The sequence below is a fragment of the Ammospiza caudacuta genome, chromosome 16 (genome assembly GCF_027887145.1).
Source record: "Ammospiza caudacuta isolate bAmmCau1 chromosome 16, bAmmCau1.pri, whole genome shotgun sequence".
Taxonomy (NCBI): Eukaryota; Metazoa; Chordata; class Aves; order Passeriformes; family Passerellidae; genus Ammospiza; species Ammospiza caudacuta.
This window is the reverse complement of record NC_080608.1, coordinates 7,259,718-7,277,271: the sequence shown is the minus strand read 5'-3', so window position 1 is coordinate 7,277,271 and position 17,554 is coordinate 7,259,718. Positions and strand designations below refer to the sequence as shown.

The window sequence follows — 17,554 nt, the reverse complement described above, 5'->3', positions numbered from 1 at the left end:
GTAAAACCTCCCCCTGTCTGCTACTGTGGTTCACCTTCAGAGAAATCATTACCCTTTGCTAAGAGACAATGCTTTAGGCTGAAAACAGAGGAAGTAAAAATCTCAGAGGAAGGTGAATAATTACTGCTCTCTCAAAATTAGGTCTTAAAAAAATATTTTGAAAGCACTTCCACGATTGGGAGCTATAAACAGGAGAGAGGCACAATCAGCAGTATTTCAAAATCTCTTTGCTGTAGCTCATTAATAATCCCGTCTTTGCTTAAAAGGGTATTTCCTTAAGAAAAGATTTTCAATTTTGCCAAGTTTTGCTCACTTAAAAAATAAGTGACTAATATGATATTTTATTTTCTCTGGATGTATTAATGCAGATGGCTTCAGGAACCAGACTGCTGTTGAGTTATATTTAGGAAACATGAGGGCAAATAGCCCAACACAGCAATTCTTTTCTGCTGAAGACTTCGTTTGAGACAGAAGCAATGTGGCAACTGTTCTAACCTTCCTGATTGTGATTATTACCTTCATAATCTATGTAAATTCCAGCTGTGAATTAGTAATCAATAATTTTAGAAGAAAAAGGGGCTGAAGGATGGGAAAACACAAGGTCGCCTATAAACCATGTTTTAAGGTTTGCAACTGTGAAACTGAAGCCTTGTTGATAATGTAGTCAATTGTGCAAAATCCTGAATCCTGTGTCGGGGTGCACAGAGGTGATAGAGGGAACGGAACCATTGTTCCATAATACATAAAAATATGCAAGTAGCATTTGGGAAGCCCAGGCACATAGGATAGTGAAGTTCCACCATTAGAGAAAAATCAGCTCTCATATAACTTAAAACTATTGGATGGGTAACAGTCATATTGCTAAAAGTCAAGCAAACAAGCTAATTTTGTGAAATAGGATCGAGTTCAGAAGGATGGAGAGGTCTTTCTGAAATCCACATTTTTTTTTCCAAGATGTTAAGTTCTCATCCTATGATAATGATAAGCAATGATTATCATCATATTGATAAAAGCTGAGACATAATTGCTAATGCCCATTGACATTAAAGTAATCAAATAGCTTCACTCTCTCTCCCATTCCTTCTTTAAGTAGATGTAAGGGTAAATTGAAAGTAAACAAAAACTCACTGCCTTCCCTCACCTCGTCCAGCTTTAGAAAGTCAACCAGTAATTTAGAACAAGAGATTTGAAACGGGTGAACTTGAAACTGGGAAACAACAAATTCCTGTATATTGGTCTAACTCAAGAGAGAGCTCCAAGGTTTAACACATGCTCAAATGGATAAAAAATTACATTGAGGTCTTCAGAGAGGAGGAATTAAAACATTATTTCTCGATCACACCATTGATTTTTATGACAATTCTTCTAAGATTCAAGTTATCTTAATATCAGGAGTACAGCTACACAAGCAGAGACAGGAAAAAAAATAAACTAATAAACTACATCCCAGTAAAATACTGCACATAAAAATATACAACTCCAGACATTTTACTACTGTAAATTGTAGGCTTACCCATGTTCTAAGGTTTCTGAAAGGTAAGTTTTGTGTGGGCTTTTTTTTCCTGAATTTTTTGGTTTGGTTTGTTTGCTTTTGTATACAGAAAAAAAAACCCCAGGTGAGATAAAACTTGGCCTCTCTAGAAGGAGGAGATGTTTCCAGAGTAGAAAGTTTGCAAATCTGTGCTACACTACCACCAGTTCAAGAAATAGTTTTCTCAGCAGAGCTTTAGGAAAAAAGTTTACCATGAAATACTGCATTTAGTGACAACCCCACAATATTTCTCTTGCTTTCTGTAGAACCTTTTAGACACATTTAAAAATTAATCTTTTGGGGAATCTTTCAGATAGCTTGGGAGCTGGATTATTAGTTCTCACATGAGACAAAAACTGCAGTTCAATCTCCTTCAATCAAGAGTTCTTTGTCATTTTTTACAAAGGGGTCATTACGACAGCTTGGTGGCAGCTACTGCAAAATAAAAAGAAACTGCAGCTTTTCATAACCCTTAGTTTGGAAACTCATTGATACAAGAGGAAGCCCACAATACTATAGAGCCAAAGTTGAATTAAGTCTTAAATTAAGCAATTCTTCTACTGATATGTGATATAGTTATAAAAGTAATTATTCTTCCACTGCTACTCATATATTACCAGTGAGTCCATGTGCATCTGGATTATTTTTCTGTTCTTTAAAACATTTGTGTCATTGGGCCAGCAAGACAAAGCTCTCACTCCCAAATCCACACCTTCCTCCTTTTTTCTCCCAGAAGAAACTGGCTGAAATTTTACTAACCTCTCAAGAACTAATGTTTCACCTTGCAGTTCCAAGGTTCTATGTGGTGCAAATTGACTAATTTTGAAAACTTTTAGTTTTGATGCAAATAAAATCATGCAGGAGTGCTTGCCTGCAATGGTGTCAGTGACACGTTCCTGTATTTACAGGACGTTTGGGCCATCACAAAAGCAGTAAATAACAAAGGTTAAACTTCCCATGCCAACCAGATTAAATGATAACTGCATTTTTTTCCTCACAGAAAGACTGCTTTTCCATATTTCCACTTGGCCTCCAGTGTACCTGGACACTGTTTAATTCAGCACAGTCATTTATTTAAAACACCAGTTATACCTAGCTTTATAAATTGCTATACTCCTCTATGTTCTAAATGTAATACTCTGCAGCAAGGTAAACTTTCTAAAAATAATACTAAGCATATTTTAAAAAGTCTATGGAATCTGATGACTATAATCAAAACACTTCTTAAATTTGCAACTCAGGAATTGTGAATTTTAAATACATTAATTACTTCATATTTGCTACTATGAGTCAGCTTTGATCTGCTAAAATAGCATGCAAAAGGCATTCTTTCCCCTCTCAAGATTTTTATTTCTGCATTATAAACAAAATACTTTTGTTAGTATTTAAAAATGACATTAAGATGACACAGCAAAGTAGTGTGGGTGAGAACGTGTGGGAAGCTGATCAGAAGCACAATGAACTTCTTGGATGCTCAGAGAACAGCGGATCCCTCCAGGGAAATTTGGAAAAAATATTCTGCATAGAAACAACTCTGCCTATATATCAGATTTTATCTTTTTCTCCTGAGGTTCTTTATCACTTGGAATATTTGCTGGGAAACAGATTTTCTGTCTTGATGGTTGTCTAGTCTGCTACGTACAACTCCAGACAGAAATCCTGTTTGTGACATTGCCATTGGTGACACCAGAAAACTCCCCCCACGTCCACCTCCACTCTGTGGTCAGGGTGATCCAAAGGACACAGCTCAGCAAAACTCTCCCAAGCCTAACCCCAAACAGCTCAGAAGAGCTAACCCAAGCCTAACCCCAAACAGATGCTTCTGTCTCCTGGGTGTGTGCCCTCACCACACCAGGATGTGAGGGCAGAACACCAGAACTCCCATCTTGGGCTGTCATCTCTGCTGCAGCCAGAGCCAGGAGCTAAGGGCAGGGCCAGGCAGACTAAGGCTGATGATGGTCAGATATTCACACACTACAACTCCACTGGGTTTGCTTGTAAACATGCTCACACTGATGCTCAGACAGAGCATCACTTTACTTTATCAGCCAGAATGAAAAAAGAGACCCAGGTCTGGGTCCACAGGCACTGCAGAGCCAGGCCAAACTGGCAGAGATGAACAACAAACAAGAAGAACAAGACCAAGCAGTAGAGGAACAGAGCAGCCATGAGCAGGAAAGCTTTGCACTCCAGTTAAAGTGCAATACAAAGAACTCCATGACTGCATTTCAGCTTATATGAGTTATTCAACAAGAAAACACATATAAACATGCTTTATTTTCATGAAGTTTAACTCTAGAGGTAATTTAAGATACATAAAACATTTCCTCAATAAAACAACTGATACAATGATTAAAACAAGCCCTTTATATATCCAAAAGCAGCAATTTTGATTGAAACCTCATATTCTCAATCTTTACTATATAATTGCTGCCTTCATCAATAAACAAAACTGTTATCCAGCCAACATATTATTGGGACATAGATATCTATCCTAAACTTCTATATGCTATATCAAACGTTCATACACCTTTACATTAACAAAAAAATCAATGCAATTAAAAAATTAATCAAAATTTAATTCAACACTTTAGACTTCGCACTACCATCTAGCTTACCCGAGATGATTCTATACAGTAAAAAAAGTGACCCCTGTGAGGGGGAGAAATGATGCCTCTGACTCCATTGCTATCAGAAGGGTAATTAATTACTTTATTATACTCTATTATTCTATATTACATTACTTCTAAACTGAACCTGCCAGGCACTCAGCTCCACTCAACTGCCCTCATGACTGTCAGCCCACAGTCCCAACACACACACACACCTGGATCCAATTGGGCAGCGAATCACAACACTCACACCAGAATCCAACCACCAATTCCCTGCAGGTGAACAACCTTCCACAATGCATTCCACTTGTGAACAACACAGGAGCAGCAAATGAGATCAGAACTGTGTTCTCCGTCTCTGAGGTTCAGAGAATATGAATCCCAGAATATACTTGGGAAGTTGTGCCTTGCTTTTCTCTGCGAAGAGCAATGCAGCTACAATTCTATGATTTTAAAAAGTTCATTTTTGTTCATTTAACTAAAAGTGAAAAAACAATGCCAGGAAGATTTTGATGTCAAGTGATGCCTCCCATTTAACAAGAGGCAAAGTATGGCCCTGGTAGGAACCCACATGAACCTCCTAATGCTGCCTCAGAAATGTGTTTGGTTATAGCACAAACTCAAGAGCAAGAGTAAAAAAAGTGTACTCTTCCTATGACTGGACTAACAGGACTTTAAATACCCTTAAAACTGCCAGCAAAGTTTTATTTATGACTTTACAGCCAATTAAAACCACCAGTAACATCCACTCACTTCAGAAGAGCACCTATTGCATAGCAACATTTTAACATTTTTGGAGACTATTACCCAGTCCCATTTACACTTATGGCTGAGGCATTATAAGAATCATCTTCTATTGCATTTCAAGTCACTCAAATGCCCACAAATCTGTGAAACCCATGCAGAAATAGCCTCTGTGGAAAAATCAGCATCACATTTACACATTTTAAGACTTCAAAACAAGGCTCACATGGGACCTGAGCTCACAAAAGCGTTCTGCAGAGCCTGTGCACAGAGGTGGGCACTTTTAACAGCAGATTTGAATGCAGCCGGCTCACTAGAATTATTATAGATTTCTCTGTAACTGGTCACTTGTGTCACATAATAGTAGATTAATGAAAAACTGTATTTATTTCCAGGCATTTACGCTAACAGGAATGATTATAGTTAAGGGTCCCCTGGAATTTCCATTACAAATCTATTTTTTGAGGATTTATATGTCAGCTATAATAATATATTCTTAGCTGAAACTCGATATGAAAGGTCTCAGCTATGCATTATTCAGGAAATGTTCCCACACCTTTGAAAAGGCTTCCTACAAAATTAAGAAAAGATTGTAATTTTACCTCATTTTCCTATTTACTGCAGTTGTTGAGCATTTTATTTTGAGTAACCTAAGGCAGCATCTGCTACAAGATACAAATTGTAGCATTGTTAATTCTGGATAGACTTCCTACAAGTATCTCACAACACAAAATGTTGGTGAAAAAGAGCAATTAGACAGTAAAACATATTGAACAGTCACATGAGTTTAAGGAAGATTCCAGGCTGATTAAAATGCTTCTTTGGTCATTTCTGGACTTACATGATTAAAGAAACAATGATAGAATAAGTAGAAAAATGCTCCTTTTCACATGTAAATGACATGCATGTTTGCTTAATCCTATTTCTTTCTACCCTGGATATTATCTAAAATAATAAATCATTTCCTAATAAGGAATAATTAAACACTCCAAAGTTATTTAATTCATTAATTAAATCTGCTGAACCTTCAAACTCCTTTTTTCCACTTAAATTTTACACCTCCTTTGGTGCACATCTTGTCAAACATGGATTAAAACTCTTATTATGACACACCTGAGAGAGCCAACAGAGTCTATTGGGTCACCAGTCCTTTGGAAAGAAAAAAAACCCCACAATGCTGTACAAGTTCTTTGGAACTGCAGGGTTATTAACTCAGAAATACACTTATAAAAGAAAAAAATAAGGATTAGACAGTGGACCGTAACAATTTCTGGACTATTGGGTGATAACTGTTATGCAAATGACAACACATTCACCCTTACTGACCAAAAGGAATTAACAGTATTTCACTACTTTGGCTGTGGTTGCAGTAATGTGCCTCCTTTTTTATACAATATTCATTTTTAAAGGTCTATACAGAAAATTTTAAAAGTCCGAACACTAATTTTATTAAGTCAAGAAGAAAAAAAATCTCTTCCAATTATTAACAACAACATTAAAACTTCCATGGAAAAGAAAATTAAATCCATTTACAATAGAAATTGGGATCAGATTTTCCAAAGGCTTCTGCATCCATGGCAGTGAATGGTTTTCAAAAAGGCTTTGGTATCTTTTCCAGTACTTAATTACTACATTTTAATAGCTGGGTCTCACTGAGAAAATAGATGCCTTCAGTTCCTTGAAAGCAATAGGAACTTCTGGCTGTTTCACAGCTGTATGTAATGCAAGAAGTAGAATGAGAAAGACTTCTGAAATCTAAATCACAAGTCACCATTCTGAGGCATCCCATATATATGAGTATCCATATTGCTGGAAGACCTTCTCATCTCAGTTGGGCTTAGCATGACCTTTACTTAACTCTACACCTAGTAACAACTTCTCTCCAAGGGTTGTATCTAAAAATAAACAACACTTCAAGCATTTTGCACATTAGGGCCTTTTGCCCAAACCAACTGTTCAAGGAAATTGTGGTGACTAATCTCTGAAAAATATTACTGTCGCCCTGTTCTTCTAAGTTTTCTGATGTTTACATTTTTGTAATAGAATTTCTCATGCACTTTTATGTAAATAACAGTTGTTTATTCATTCCTTTCTGGATAAAACTGTTCGTTTGACAAGTGTCATTAGAGAAGTAGCAATCTCATCCTCCAATCCAGAGTCACTTTTAGAATTCTATGTACATCTATATCTCAAGGTCTGTTGTCATCTGATTGCAAAGGTCCCATACCTTCTCAGTGATTTCTCATGGTCAGCTCCTCACAGCACTGACTCCTCCTTCTTCCTCACAGCACAGCCAACAAACTCCAGCTCTCTCCTCACCCAGCTACCCCACTCTTTTATAGCCCTCATCCTTATTGGACACAGCTGTGGCCTGTTAAGGGCAGGCCTGTTCCTAATCTTTGGTAATTAGTGCCACTCCAACTCCTCAGGGGTGAGATTACCTTTGCACTACCTTTTATTTTCCTACATTCTATCACCCCACAGAGGTCGACAAATAAACTTTCTTCTTTTTACGTTAAAAGTTGCAGCATGCATGTCATTCATTCTGTGCCCTACTATGGCATATTAAATTCACAAGTTTCTGCCATTTTGATGATTTATCTTTCCCAGTTCACAAAGATCTGCAGTGCACATCTACTCAGGAAGGAGCTGCTCCAGGTGAGCAGGCATGTTGTTCCCACTGAAGCCCATTCAGACAGGTTATAATATTTAAATCTTATGCAAATACAGACAAAATGATTGTGCTTAGGTAATGTCTAACATAATAGCTAAATTTTTTGAGTAAGGCTTTCATTAGGGTAATTTAATATACTGCTCCTGTCCAACGCCAAGCTTTCTGTAATTTTTTTGTTCAAAATGTATGAAGTTGAGTTTGTCTTTCAGCACAATCACAAAGAATCCGTGGTTTGTATACAGGAAAAATCAGTGGAAAGACTCAGAAGTGACACATTTACTATAACAGCACACCCTTGAGCTGCAAAATGCATCTCTCAGAAGGTTTGTTGTCTCCCCACACAGTTAAATTACTACTTGAAAACTAATGAGTAAATCCCTCTGTCAGTATTCACAGAATAAAAATTAATAGGCCTTAACTTTGATGGATATTGAAAAAGAATCTCAAGATAGATAGCAATAGCACAGTACTCCTGTTCTTTTAAGTTTGGGGACAGGAGAAGAGGTCACACACTCAAAGCTTTATCTGACCTGTGATAAACTACATTGAATATGATCTACATATTCTGTATTCAGTTGCACATATATCAATTTCCTGAATATGAAATGCTTTCTTATTTAGAACAGAACTTCTAGTTTTTATTGAGAATTAAGTACACTCTTATTTGAAAAACTCATACAAAAATGTCAAATGCAGTTGGTGTGATTCCAAGTCTTGGGAGGATCTTTGCATTGTTCAACTAATTTGAAAATACTTAGCCAGAAAATCTGCATGCAAAAATTTGTAGGGAAAAGCTGTGAAGTGAGAGTACTGCTCCTTCTCTGGCCTTCAGTCAGGCAAGACTGAAACTGTAAATATGCCCCTATGTCACTATTCCTCCAGGGCTTGTGCTGTCCTGGCTGTTATCCATCCACTGTACACTGCATCTCTAGAAATGGGAGCAGGGTGGGAATCCCTGTAGAAGCACAGTTAGGGTAATTAATGTAGAGCACAAAAGATGATTCTGTCCTGGTTTTCTTTTTGCAGACCACAATTGACAATATTTGTTAATGGCTACAATTAATATGTATATATACCTATACACAGGTACAGACATATTGCATTCTCTTGTAGCAAAGTTTTCAGTTTTAATAACTACAGACATCTGACTATTTCTGAAGTTATCTCTAAAGACAAATAAGATGCCATCTTCCATGTCTTAAAAGGGACTTACAAAAATGACCTTGAGGATGAGCACCATCCTTTGAAATGACGGGACTGAACCTTGCTCACTTAATTCTTAGAAGCACTATCTGAGAACTACAGCATTAACCACTGGAAGTCTGCTAGGAGTCTGGATTACTTCTGGGAAAAAAAAAATTACTATACAAGACTGTTCTTCAACATGATTGAATACTAAAAGTTCTATTATAAACCTTGCAGAGGGTTGCATGATGTATGAGGATAAAAAAGGGAGGGAGGAATAATAAGGATTTAGTCATGATGCACTGACAGACTTTGGAGTCACTAAGGAGCACAAATACAACCACTGGAACAGCTTAAACTTGTAACAAGTTTGTAGAGTACAACATAAAAATCTTTTATTCTACTACACAGCTCATCTATAAAGATTTTATGTGATTTTCAATAGAGGAGTTATGAAATAAAGCAGCCTATAGCAGGAGCTAACAAGTGCACTTCATGTTCATTCCCACACATTAGCACCAAGACACTGCCCATAAAATACATTAAAGATAAATTTATCTTTTCTTCGGTGCCAAGAGCCAAAACACTTCAATGTTTATAGATCAAGACTTTATTAAAGGAAAAAACAAACAAAACAAAACAAAACAAAAAAAAAAAAAAAAAACAAGAAGACAATAATTATTAATTCAGTAGTACAAATCACCTCCAAGGCAATCTCTTTAAATTTCTAACAACCATCCTCTGGTCTGCAGAAGGGAGTGATCACCACCACCAACCAAACAAGATTTTTCTACTGATTAAAGTGTTGCAACACTGTAGCACCCTGAAAGTGCAATCCAATTAACAAACCATTATATTGACCTTAAAGTAAAATGAGAATTACATCACCCTTCTAGAGATGTAGAACATAGATACACATAATATAGATATAAATTTACATAGTAATTTATTACTTGTGAACTATCTTGTAAAAGTACCTACAAACTTGCTATATTCCTGCATATACCTTCTAGATGAATCTTTTCATGCTCTGGCTACCCATATTCTAGCAAAACCAGCATGAAAACTTCAATCCACATGTGGAGTATCAAGAGGAAGACTCATTTTGGTCCTCAAGAATAAATATTTTGTTTGGACATAGGAGTTCTTATTTATTTTCACATACCTTTAAAACTAAGAAAGGAAAATGCCTGAATTAGTGACATGTAGTAACAAAAAATGGAAATCCATACTAATGTAATTTAGTTCAGTTCAAGAATGTCCTGCAATGCTATTCCAGACAGTAACTGAAGGGAAAGGTGAAACAAGGTTTTCGGTAAAAAGAAGTTCTCACTTCTAAGATGTACATCACCTGCTCTGCATTCACAGAAGTCTCTGTAGACACATTTCAGTATGAGTCAGTAATGCATAAGCACAATAATTTGACAAGAGCCAAATTCAAACTGTCTGCTGAGAAATGCAATTTTATGTGAAGAAACACATGCATTTATGACACAGAGAAACTAATAAAACCCACTATCTCTGGCAACAGAAGTATTTAGCAAGGCAGCACCTTCTCAATATTCCAATATTTCATTTTCAATGCATTTTCAGCCCTGTTCTCTCCTCTTTCTCTCTATAGAGTACGTGCAGCAACATAAACAAATAGGAAGGATTAAAAAAAGAAAATATTGCTGACAGAAACCATTTTCATGACTACTTTCCTCATCTCTTTCTACACTAGTGTATACAGGACATTTTTTCCTCTCTTTGTTTTTCTCTATCAAGACTTTTCCATGAAGTTTTGGGGTTTGGAACAGCTCCACCCTATTTTCTTACCAATTAATCCCCATTTGTTTTTATATCACAAGCCATTTATTCCCTTTACATACATAAAGGCAATTGCTGCTACTTGAGAGGCAGCTACACAGGTCCTGTTGTTTTCATTATCTAAAGCTATTTAATAATCTAAACCCTGAGCTTTGTTAATGTCCCCGACTGAAAATACCTCAAGAAAAAGGAGATATTTTAAGTAAACCAGTAGTGGGCTTCCAGTATCAAGAGCAACTCAGAATCTGAGGTCTACCAGCAAATTACAGCTATGCCTGCACGTTTCTGAGAATATTCTGATCTATAAGAATTATACTTATTGTTTTGTGCAACTTTGGCATAACTCAAATACAGAAGTGAAATATCATATTAGAAAAAATAAAAAGCTTTCTTTTAGAGCTTTGAAGCTATTAGGCTCTGCTATGTAAAACTTGGCACACACTAAGAAATAAACCTTTCCCTGATAGATGGTAACAGCTCCTTTGTTTCTCCAACTCCCACTTGATGGAAGGATTATGCTCTCAATCAACAGTAATGGCCCCAACTAAGACAAACCAATATATCATCTCTAACTCCACACACAGCACTGACTCCACGTGCCAAAACCTGCACACTAGACAAGCAAACATTGGAATTAAATAAATACTTCAGGTTCCTCTCTGCAGACCCCAATGACCCACAGAGTGAATAGTTATATTTAATTATACTTATATCTAGACCAAAAAAACCAGACCATAGTGATACTGGACCATACAGCCACTCCAGGACACATATACAACCCAATACCTCAACAAGAATGTATTTCCTGAGTAAAATCTGTAGCTACAGAATATTTCTCTCTCTTTTCAAGACATTCTGTACTAGAATCCCAGAATAGCCACAGACCAAGGGGGGGGGGGGGGGGGGGGGGGGGGGAAGGAAGGAAATGTTGACCTATTTAATAGGGAATAAGCCAAGACATTGAAAACTAACACATGACCAACATTATCCATAGAAATCCTCATGTCTTATCTAGATAGATCACATGCAGAACATGTTACACAGAATCTTCAGGGGTGTCTAGGGAAGAAAATTTATTTCTGTACTTTTTAATAATCCTGTAACAATTTTTCAAAGAGTTTATGAGGGAATAGTTGGGAGAAAAAAAGGAGAAAATTAGAATGGTCATCATTGCTACATTTTCAAGGGGTCTGTTCCAAAAATTAACTGAGAGGAAGATGTGGAAACGAAAGTAGACCCAGTGCACCATATCTAATCTTACATAACATCAAATTCATTAGCCCAGGAAAACCATGTAAGCAACCTTCACAGATCTCCATCTTTGTTCTCCATTTTTACCTGAATAAGAGAATCCCTAAGAAAATCTATAGTATAACCACAATAAAAATACACTCAACAATATTGCAGGACTTGGCAGTGTGTGGAATTAGCCATAATCATTCCTGCATCACATAAAATACCTGCTGTAGATTTTTTCTTTGCAGAATACAAAGGAATTAGTCCAAATAGTCATGATATTTGTCGATAACCACAAACACTTGAAGTTCCCACTTTTCTCATGTGCACTCAGTGCGTTCCTCTGAGCTGGAACAAATTGTTTTGACAAGTACCAGTACTTTGAAACCATTTCTGCAAACTCAGACAAAGGCTAGTTCAAGTTTCTGACTGCCCAAGGTAAATAGCTTACAGTTTCAGCTCTGCTGCATAAAAGAAATAATTATAAGGCACCTGTAAAGCCTAATACAGTCTGAGTTCTTTATGATGCAAGTGCTCTTTACAAATTCTAATTCACCTCTTTAAGAATTCAAAGTCAACAATGATATTCTTGAACATCCTTAACATACTCGTACTTTCTATCAAAGCAAGTCTAAATTATCCTTCAACAAAGTGCAAGCTTCATGATTTACTTCATGACACTGGAGTGACATGAACGTTCTCCCTGCAGGGTGGCACAAGTTTACATGGTAGTTGCAATATATCCAGACTGAGAAAGAAATGCAATTTTAAAATAAATAAACATTAAAATTAATAGAAGTTATCTAAAGCTGAAGAACTATGATTATTTAGCCTTTCTCCCAAGGCATAAATTTGATCCCAAGAGTCAGTACATGAGTCCAGGCAATGATCTGCCTTTATCTAAAGTCAGTGGTGTTTGCCATGACTACAAACAAAGCTACAACAAGGCCATGCTTCAAAAAAACCAGGTCCATAAATCCAAAAGGTTCTTTCTGTGTCTCTTGTTATCTCAGAAGGCTTTGCATCAGCTGGCATTCCATGGTATTCCTCCTGGTTTCTACTCCAAATTCTGGTGAATGTGCAAGTAAAAAAGCCAAGGCCTTGCATACTTAAGGATTTTGTTGTTTCCTTGTATGTCTCTCTCCTCATTCATTTCAGGTTATATTCAGGGTATATTGGGATTTGCTATGTTATATAGATCATTGTAAAATCAAGTGTTACATTTTGCAATTAAGCAGATTCTAATCTTGGTTTGGTATCTCTTTTGAAACTGTAAGTGAAAAGAAAAAATTATGTAACGTGATTGCCTGGGTTTAAGAAATAGGTGGCTTCCTGGAGTAAAATAAACCCAGAGCTTAAATGCTTCAGGCAAATTAGTAGGACAAAATTGTAGATACAGTTCCTCCTCTGAGTTCTGCAGATAGTCTGAAAAGACTTTTTCAGAAAGGTCAAACATTTCATTATAGAAACACAATAAACCGACTACAGAATACTAAAAATAATACTGCCTTATATAGTTAGGCTGTAAGCGTGTTCTGATCTGTTATCACCTTTAACTGGAGACCAAATGTCTAGAAACCATTTAAAGAAACAAAGAAAAGAATCAGAAGATTTTCAACAATTTTTTCACATGAACTTTCCAGTTCTGAAGGGATGGGAGGATATTACACTGACCTGGTAGATTGCAGCCCCAGCAAAGAACCCTCCTCCTTCCCTCACTGCTCAGGGCTGGCTAAGAAATAACTCTGTGTCCCCTTTTCTCCTACCCACAGTTCTGTTAATGAAACACAAGTGGTTTAAAATACAATGTGCTTCTCTTCCTCTGCACTTAAAGCTCCTGAAGGTAGAACACGGTAACAAGTTCAGTGATACAAAGTTTGGGAGCCCCTTTAGCCACTTAGAAATTCCCAGAAGTAATGTTTCAGAAGGTGAAATTATTCAGGTCTCCTGGTGTCTTGAAAAAGAGCAGCATCAAACAGTCACCAACACCTCCCTGTCCCACAGTAAAATCACCTGTAACGTTACCCTCAAATTAGGCCAAGGGCTTTATTTTACATTATGAAAAAACTCCTGCACATCACACAAGTCATCCACTTTGAGAACAAATGTTTGCCAATTCATCCAGTGCAACATCTCTGAGAACCCAACCATGACACTGAGGAACTAAATATTTTAGTAGTACAATGTTATTAAAACAACTGATAACTTCCCAAGTGTTGTTTTCAAATGCCTGGTTACAGCTACAGCAAGAGCTCTAAAATCACACCCGTATTTAGAAAAATGTTTACTTGGAACTTCTTCAAGAATAATGATAAGTTTGCTTCAAACAACAAACTTGCAAATTCACTAATACTTGACAAAATCACATTTATTTTGCATCACTTTTGAATCATGTGCTACTATGTTTTAGTGCCTTTTGTCGCTCTTTATAAGCCTCTATGAGCGCTAGGCCAAATTCCACATGCTTAACCAATTAAGATGAAAGTTAGGCTAAAAAGTTCAAAATTTGACCCCAAAAATTCCCAAATAATAAAACTGAATGTTAGTAAAGGTTAATCTAAGTCAGGAGCAGCTGTTTCTAAAGTATGAATCAGACTTGTCCAATTTTCTCCACACATCATTAGTCTCCCAGGGATGTAAGTGAAACACAGAAAGAAACACGTCAAATTACTACATTCTGAACAAGTTCAGTACTTGAGGACAGTCAGTTCTAAATAAGAGACAAACATCTTGGAAAAATTAAACTCCTAAAATCACCTACTCTTTCATCACCGTCCAAAAAAATATCAGGCTAGGGAAAAAAAATAGGTAAATTTTGAACACGCACAGAAGCAAACCCCTATTTTTTTTGTTTATAATGGCAAGTGCAGGGCTCAGAGGTTCTTATTACTGATTATTATTTGTTTTCAGCCCGGCGCACAAGGAGGGCACCGGGCCGGGGCCGGGCTCCAGGCGCGGCGGCTGCGCGGGGCACGGCTGCGGTGCGCGTGCGCGGCCGGCAGGGGGCGCCGTTGCTCGCTGGAAGGCGCTGAGGGCGGGCGCGCCCCCGGAGCTGCCGCAGGAGCGGCCCCGCGCTCCCCGCTCCGAGCCGCCGCTCCCTGCCCGGAGCCGCCGCTCCCTGCCCGGGATCCGCCGCCGTCAGCGGGGGAAGGCCGCCCCCGACCCCCCCAGCAGCCGGCGTGCCCCGCCCCGGCGCCTCCCCGGGGCAGGAGGCCGCGCCGGGTCCCCTCACGCCCCGCTCCGCCTCGGCAGGGGCGGGGGAGGCGGCTGCCGCCCCCTCGGAGAGCGAGCGGCCCCGAAGCCCAAGTACTCACCATATTGACTTCCGACACCATATCTATACTGGCAATGTCTATGTTCATGCCAACAGCCACTGGGGGACCTGCAAACCAACAAGATGGTCCGCAATGTGATCTCGAAGAACTTAACTCGTTCTTAGCAGAGTTAGCAGGGCGAACGCGCAGCGCGCATACGAAGCGACATACAGAAAGTCGGGAGGGAGGCATGAAGCGTTCCCCCCCCGTTTGCCCTCCGCAGCGGGGTCCCAGCGCGGCCGCGGGGCCCGGGCCGAGGCGGTGCTTTATGTAACAGCGCACACGTGCGGCACCGCCGCGCCCGCTCCGCGCCCGCTCAGCCCGGGCACGGCGAGCACCGAGCCCCGGGAGCGATGGGGGCCACAAGGTGTGTCTGTGTGTGAGGGGCGTAAAGGGCCACCCACAGGGAACACGTCCGAAATAAACAAACTCGCTGGAAGTAGGAGCGCGCAGGGGGTTAAATGACATTTTTGTATCAGTTAACGGCACGTCTTGTACTCGAAAATAGTAGCTGTGATCACAGGCACGTTAGGCTGAAAGGAGCAAACGCTGGGTGAACTTAAGGGAGATTTGCATCTCCAGAAAACCAGTTAAGCAAGGGTTTAATTACAGGTTGGTAAAGTGTCATCACACACAATGAGGGACCGATTAGGAATATACAAGTGATTTAAGTGATCGCATTAAGAGCATCCTTTGCTAAGAAAATTGAGAAACAATGGGCTTAACTTTGGATCAGCTACAGGAAATGGCAATACACACACCCCCCAAAGCAACAGCACCCACAAGACGTTTGAAACCGCCCCCATACACAACGCACCCAGCCCGGATATGCAACCTCTCTTATGCAAAAGCAGTCAAATTACCTCCAAAATCTGGCCTCAAGCGAATATCATAGCCCTTCAGCAGTCTATCCACGGTCTCTTTCACCAGTGACATATTACTAGGGTCATTGACACTAAAGAAAAAAGAAAGAATAATACTGTATTATTTCTGATTTCTCAGCCCCCGGTTGTACATTTCTCTCAGCAGCAGCATGCCCTGCAATTCAAAGTAAAGGAAAAGAGATACCTTAATCACTTACCTCTGTGCACACACCGCAGCTATTATTAAAGGGAATGACCAAATCCCAAAGTAACCCTTTTTCCGGACTCTCAGCATCCCTTTAGCTTTTGATATGATTTAGGGTTTCAGTGAAGAGAAGAAGAGATCCAACTTATTCTGGCCAGTGCAGTAATTCTAATGTGAAGCGCATGCGCACGGCGTACCACAACATCAAAAGGAGCAGTGGTTGCTGCTGGAGATGGAGCAAATTTCCTTGAAAAAAAAAAATTAAAGGGGAAGAAGGAAATGCATTATTTAAAAAAGAAAAAAAAAAAAGTAATCCACAGGAGGATCCAGTATATTTTGTTGTCCTTTTTGTTGTTATAGAATATAAATCACAGCAAGAAGAGAAGTTTTAGGAGTTGCAAGGTACGGCGGCTTTGCAACCTAGTTTAAGCGTTGGGGGGGCTGGACGGTCTCGGATTAGGCACAGGGAGAATAGTTAAAAAGGAGAATGCACTGCGTACGTATGGGGGCAGGTGGGGGGAGAGAGGGGGCAGCTTAACTTTTTAGTCCCTGGAAGGAAGCGCCTGAAGCGAGGAGAGGTGCGGGCAAAGGAGCCGGCGCTGGCAGCGGGGGCGGGCGGTGGGGGAGGAGGGAGATGAGCGCCTACAATATTTCTCACGGAGGAGAAAAAAAAAAAAATGATGACGAATAGTTTCTTGTAAGAGGGGATTAGGCTGTTTCTTTCCTTACTGTGATGCCAGGCGCTATTCCCGGAGCACAGGCGCTGGGAACCCAGGGGGTCGCCGGCTCCCGCTGGTCACTGGCTGGTGCCCGAGGGGCGGCACGGAGCCCCCGCGACCCCCCGGCGCATTTTCCCTACATCGCCCGATGGTTAACCCGGGGATGCGAGTTGTCCAGGTAGAACGGAACCTGGCCACGGAGCTGGGGGAGGGGGGCCAAGGGAAAGGAAAACACCACCCTGAAAGGCTTTCAGTGACCACCCAGAGCTCGCGTAGGTGCATAAACCCACTTACCTTAGCGGGTAAAACACCCAGGCTCTTCAAATGCAGCGTGTGGTCCAATTAATGCCTCGGAAGAAAGCGGAGACGAGCGGAAAGCTGATCTGGGGATGCTGTGAGTGACATTTAAATCCTGAGCAGAAAACGAGATAGAAAGGAGAGAGAAGGGAAAAAACAAACCCATGAAAAACAACAAACACCGGAGTTAAATTATTCCTCTCAAATCTGCTTTGTGCCCGTCGCTCCTTTTACACCACCTCCTCCTCCTCCTCACGCACATACCCGCTCGGCCCCGCGGATCTGTGCTGCTTCACCGAGCGGATCTGGGCGTGCACACGTCCTCGGTCGGCCCGGGCGGCGCGGGGAAGGGATTGGGAACACTT

The 17,554-nt window shown here is 39.8% G+C and overlaps 1 protein-coding gene across 3 annotated transcripts in view; it reads right to left on the bottom strand.

The window, feature by feature from the left end:
* The window catches only part of GABRB2 (gamma-aminobutyric acid type A receptor subunit beta2), a 133,733-nt gene extending 116,426 nt beyond the window's left edge, over positions 1-17,307 (bottom strand). For 2 of the 3 annotated variants that reach the window (XM_058815194.1, XM_058815195.1), the window contains exons 1-4: positions 17,187-17,307; positions 16,187-16,419; positions 15,969-16,060; positions 15,106-15,173 (exon numbers count right to left, since the gene is read on the bottom strand). In XM_058815194.1, the coding sequence (XP_058671177.1) occupies positions 15,106-15,173; positions 15,969-16,060; positions 16,187-16,263 (237 nt within the window). In that variant the 5' untranslated portion in view covers positions 16,264-16,419; positions 17,187-17,307. Of the gene's footprint in view, positions 1-7,114; positions 7,164-15,105; positions 15,174-15,968; positions 16,061-16,186; positions 16,420-17,186 lie in introns of those variants that run through there. The other variant, XM_058815196.1, reaches the window with a different exon arrangement.
* Between the last annotated feature and the right edge of the window lie 247 nt (positions 17,308-17,554).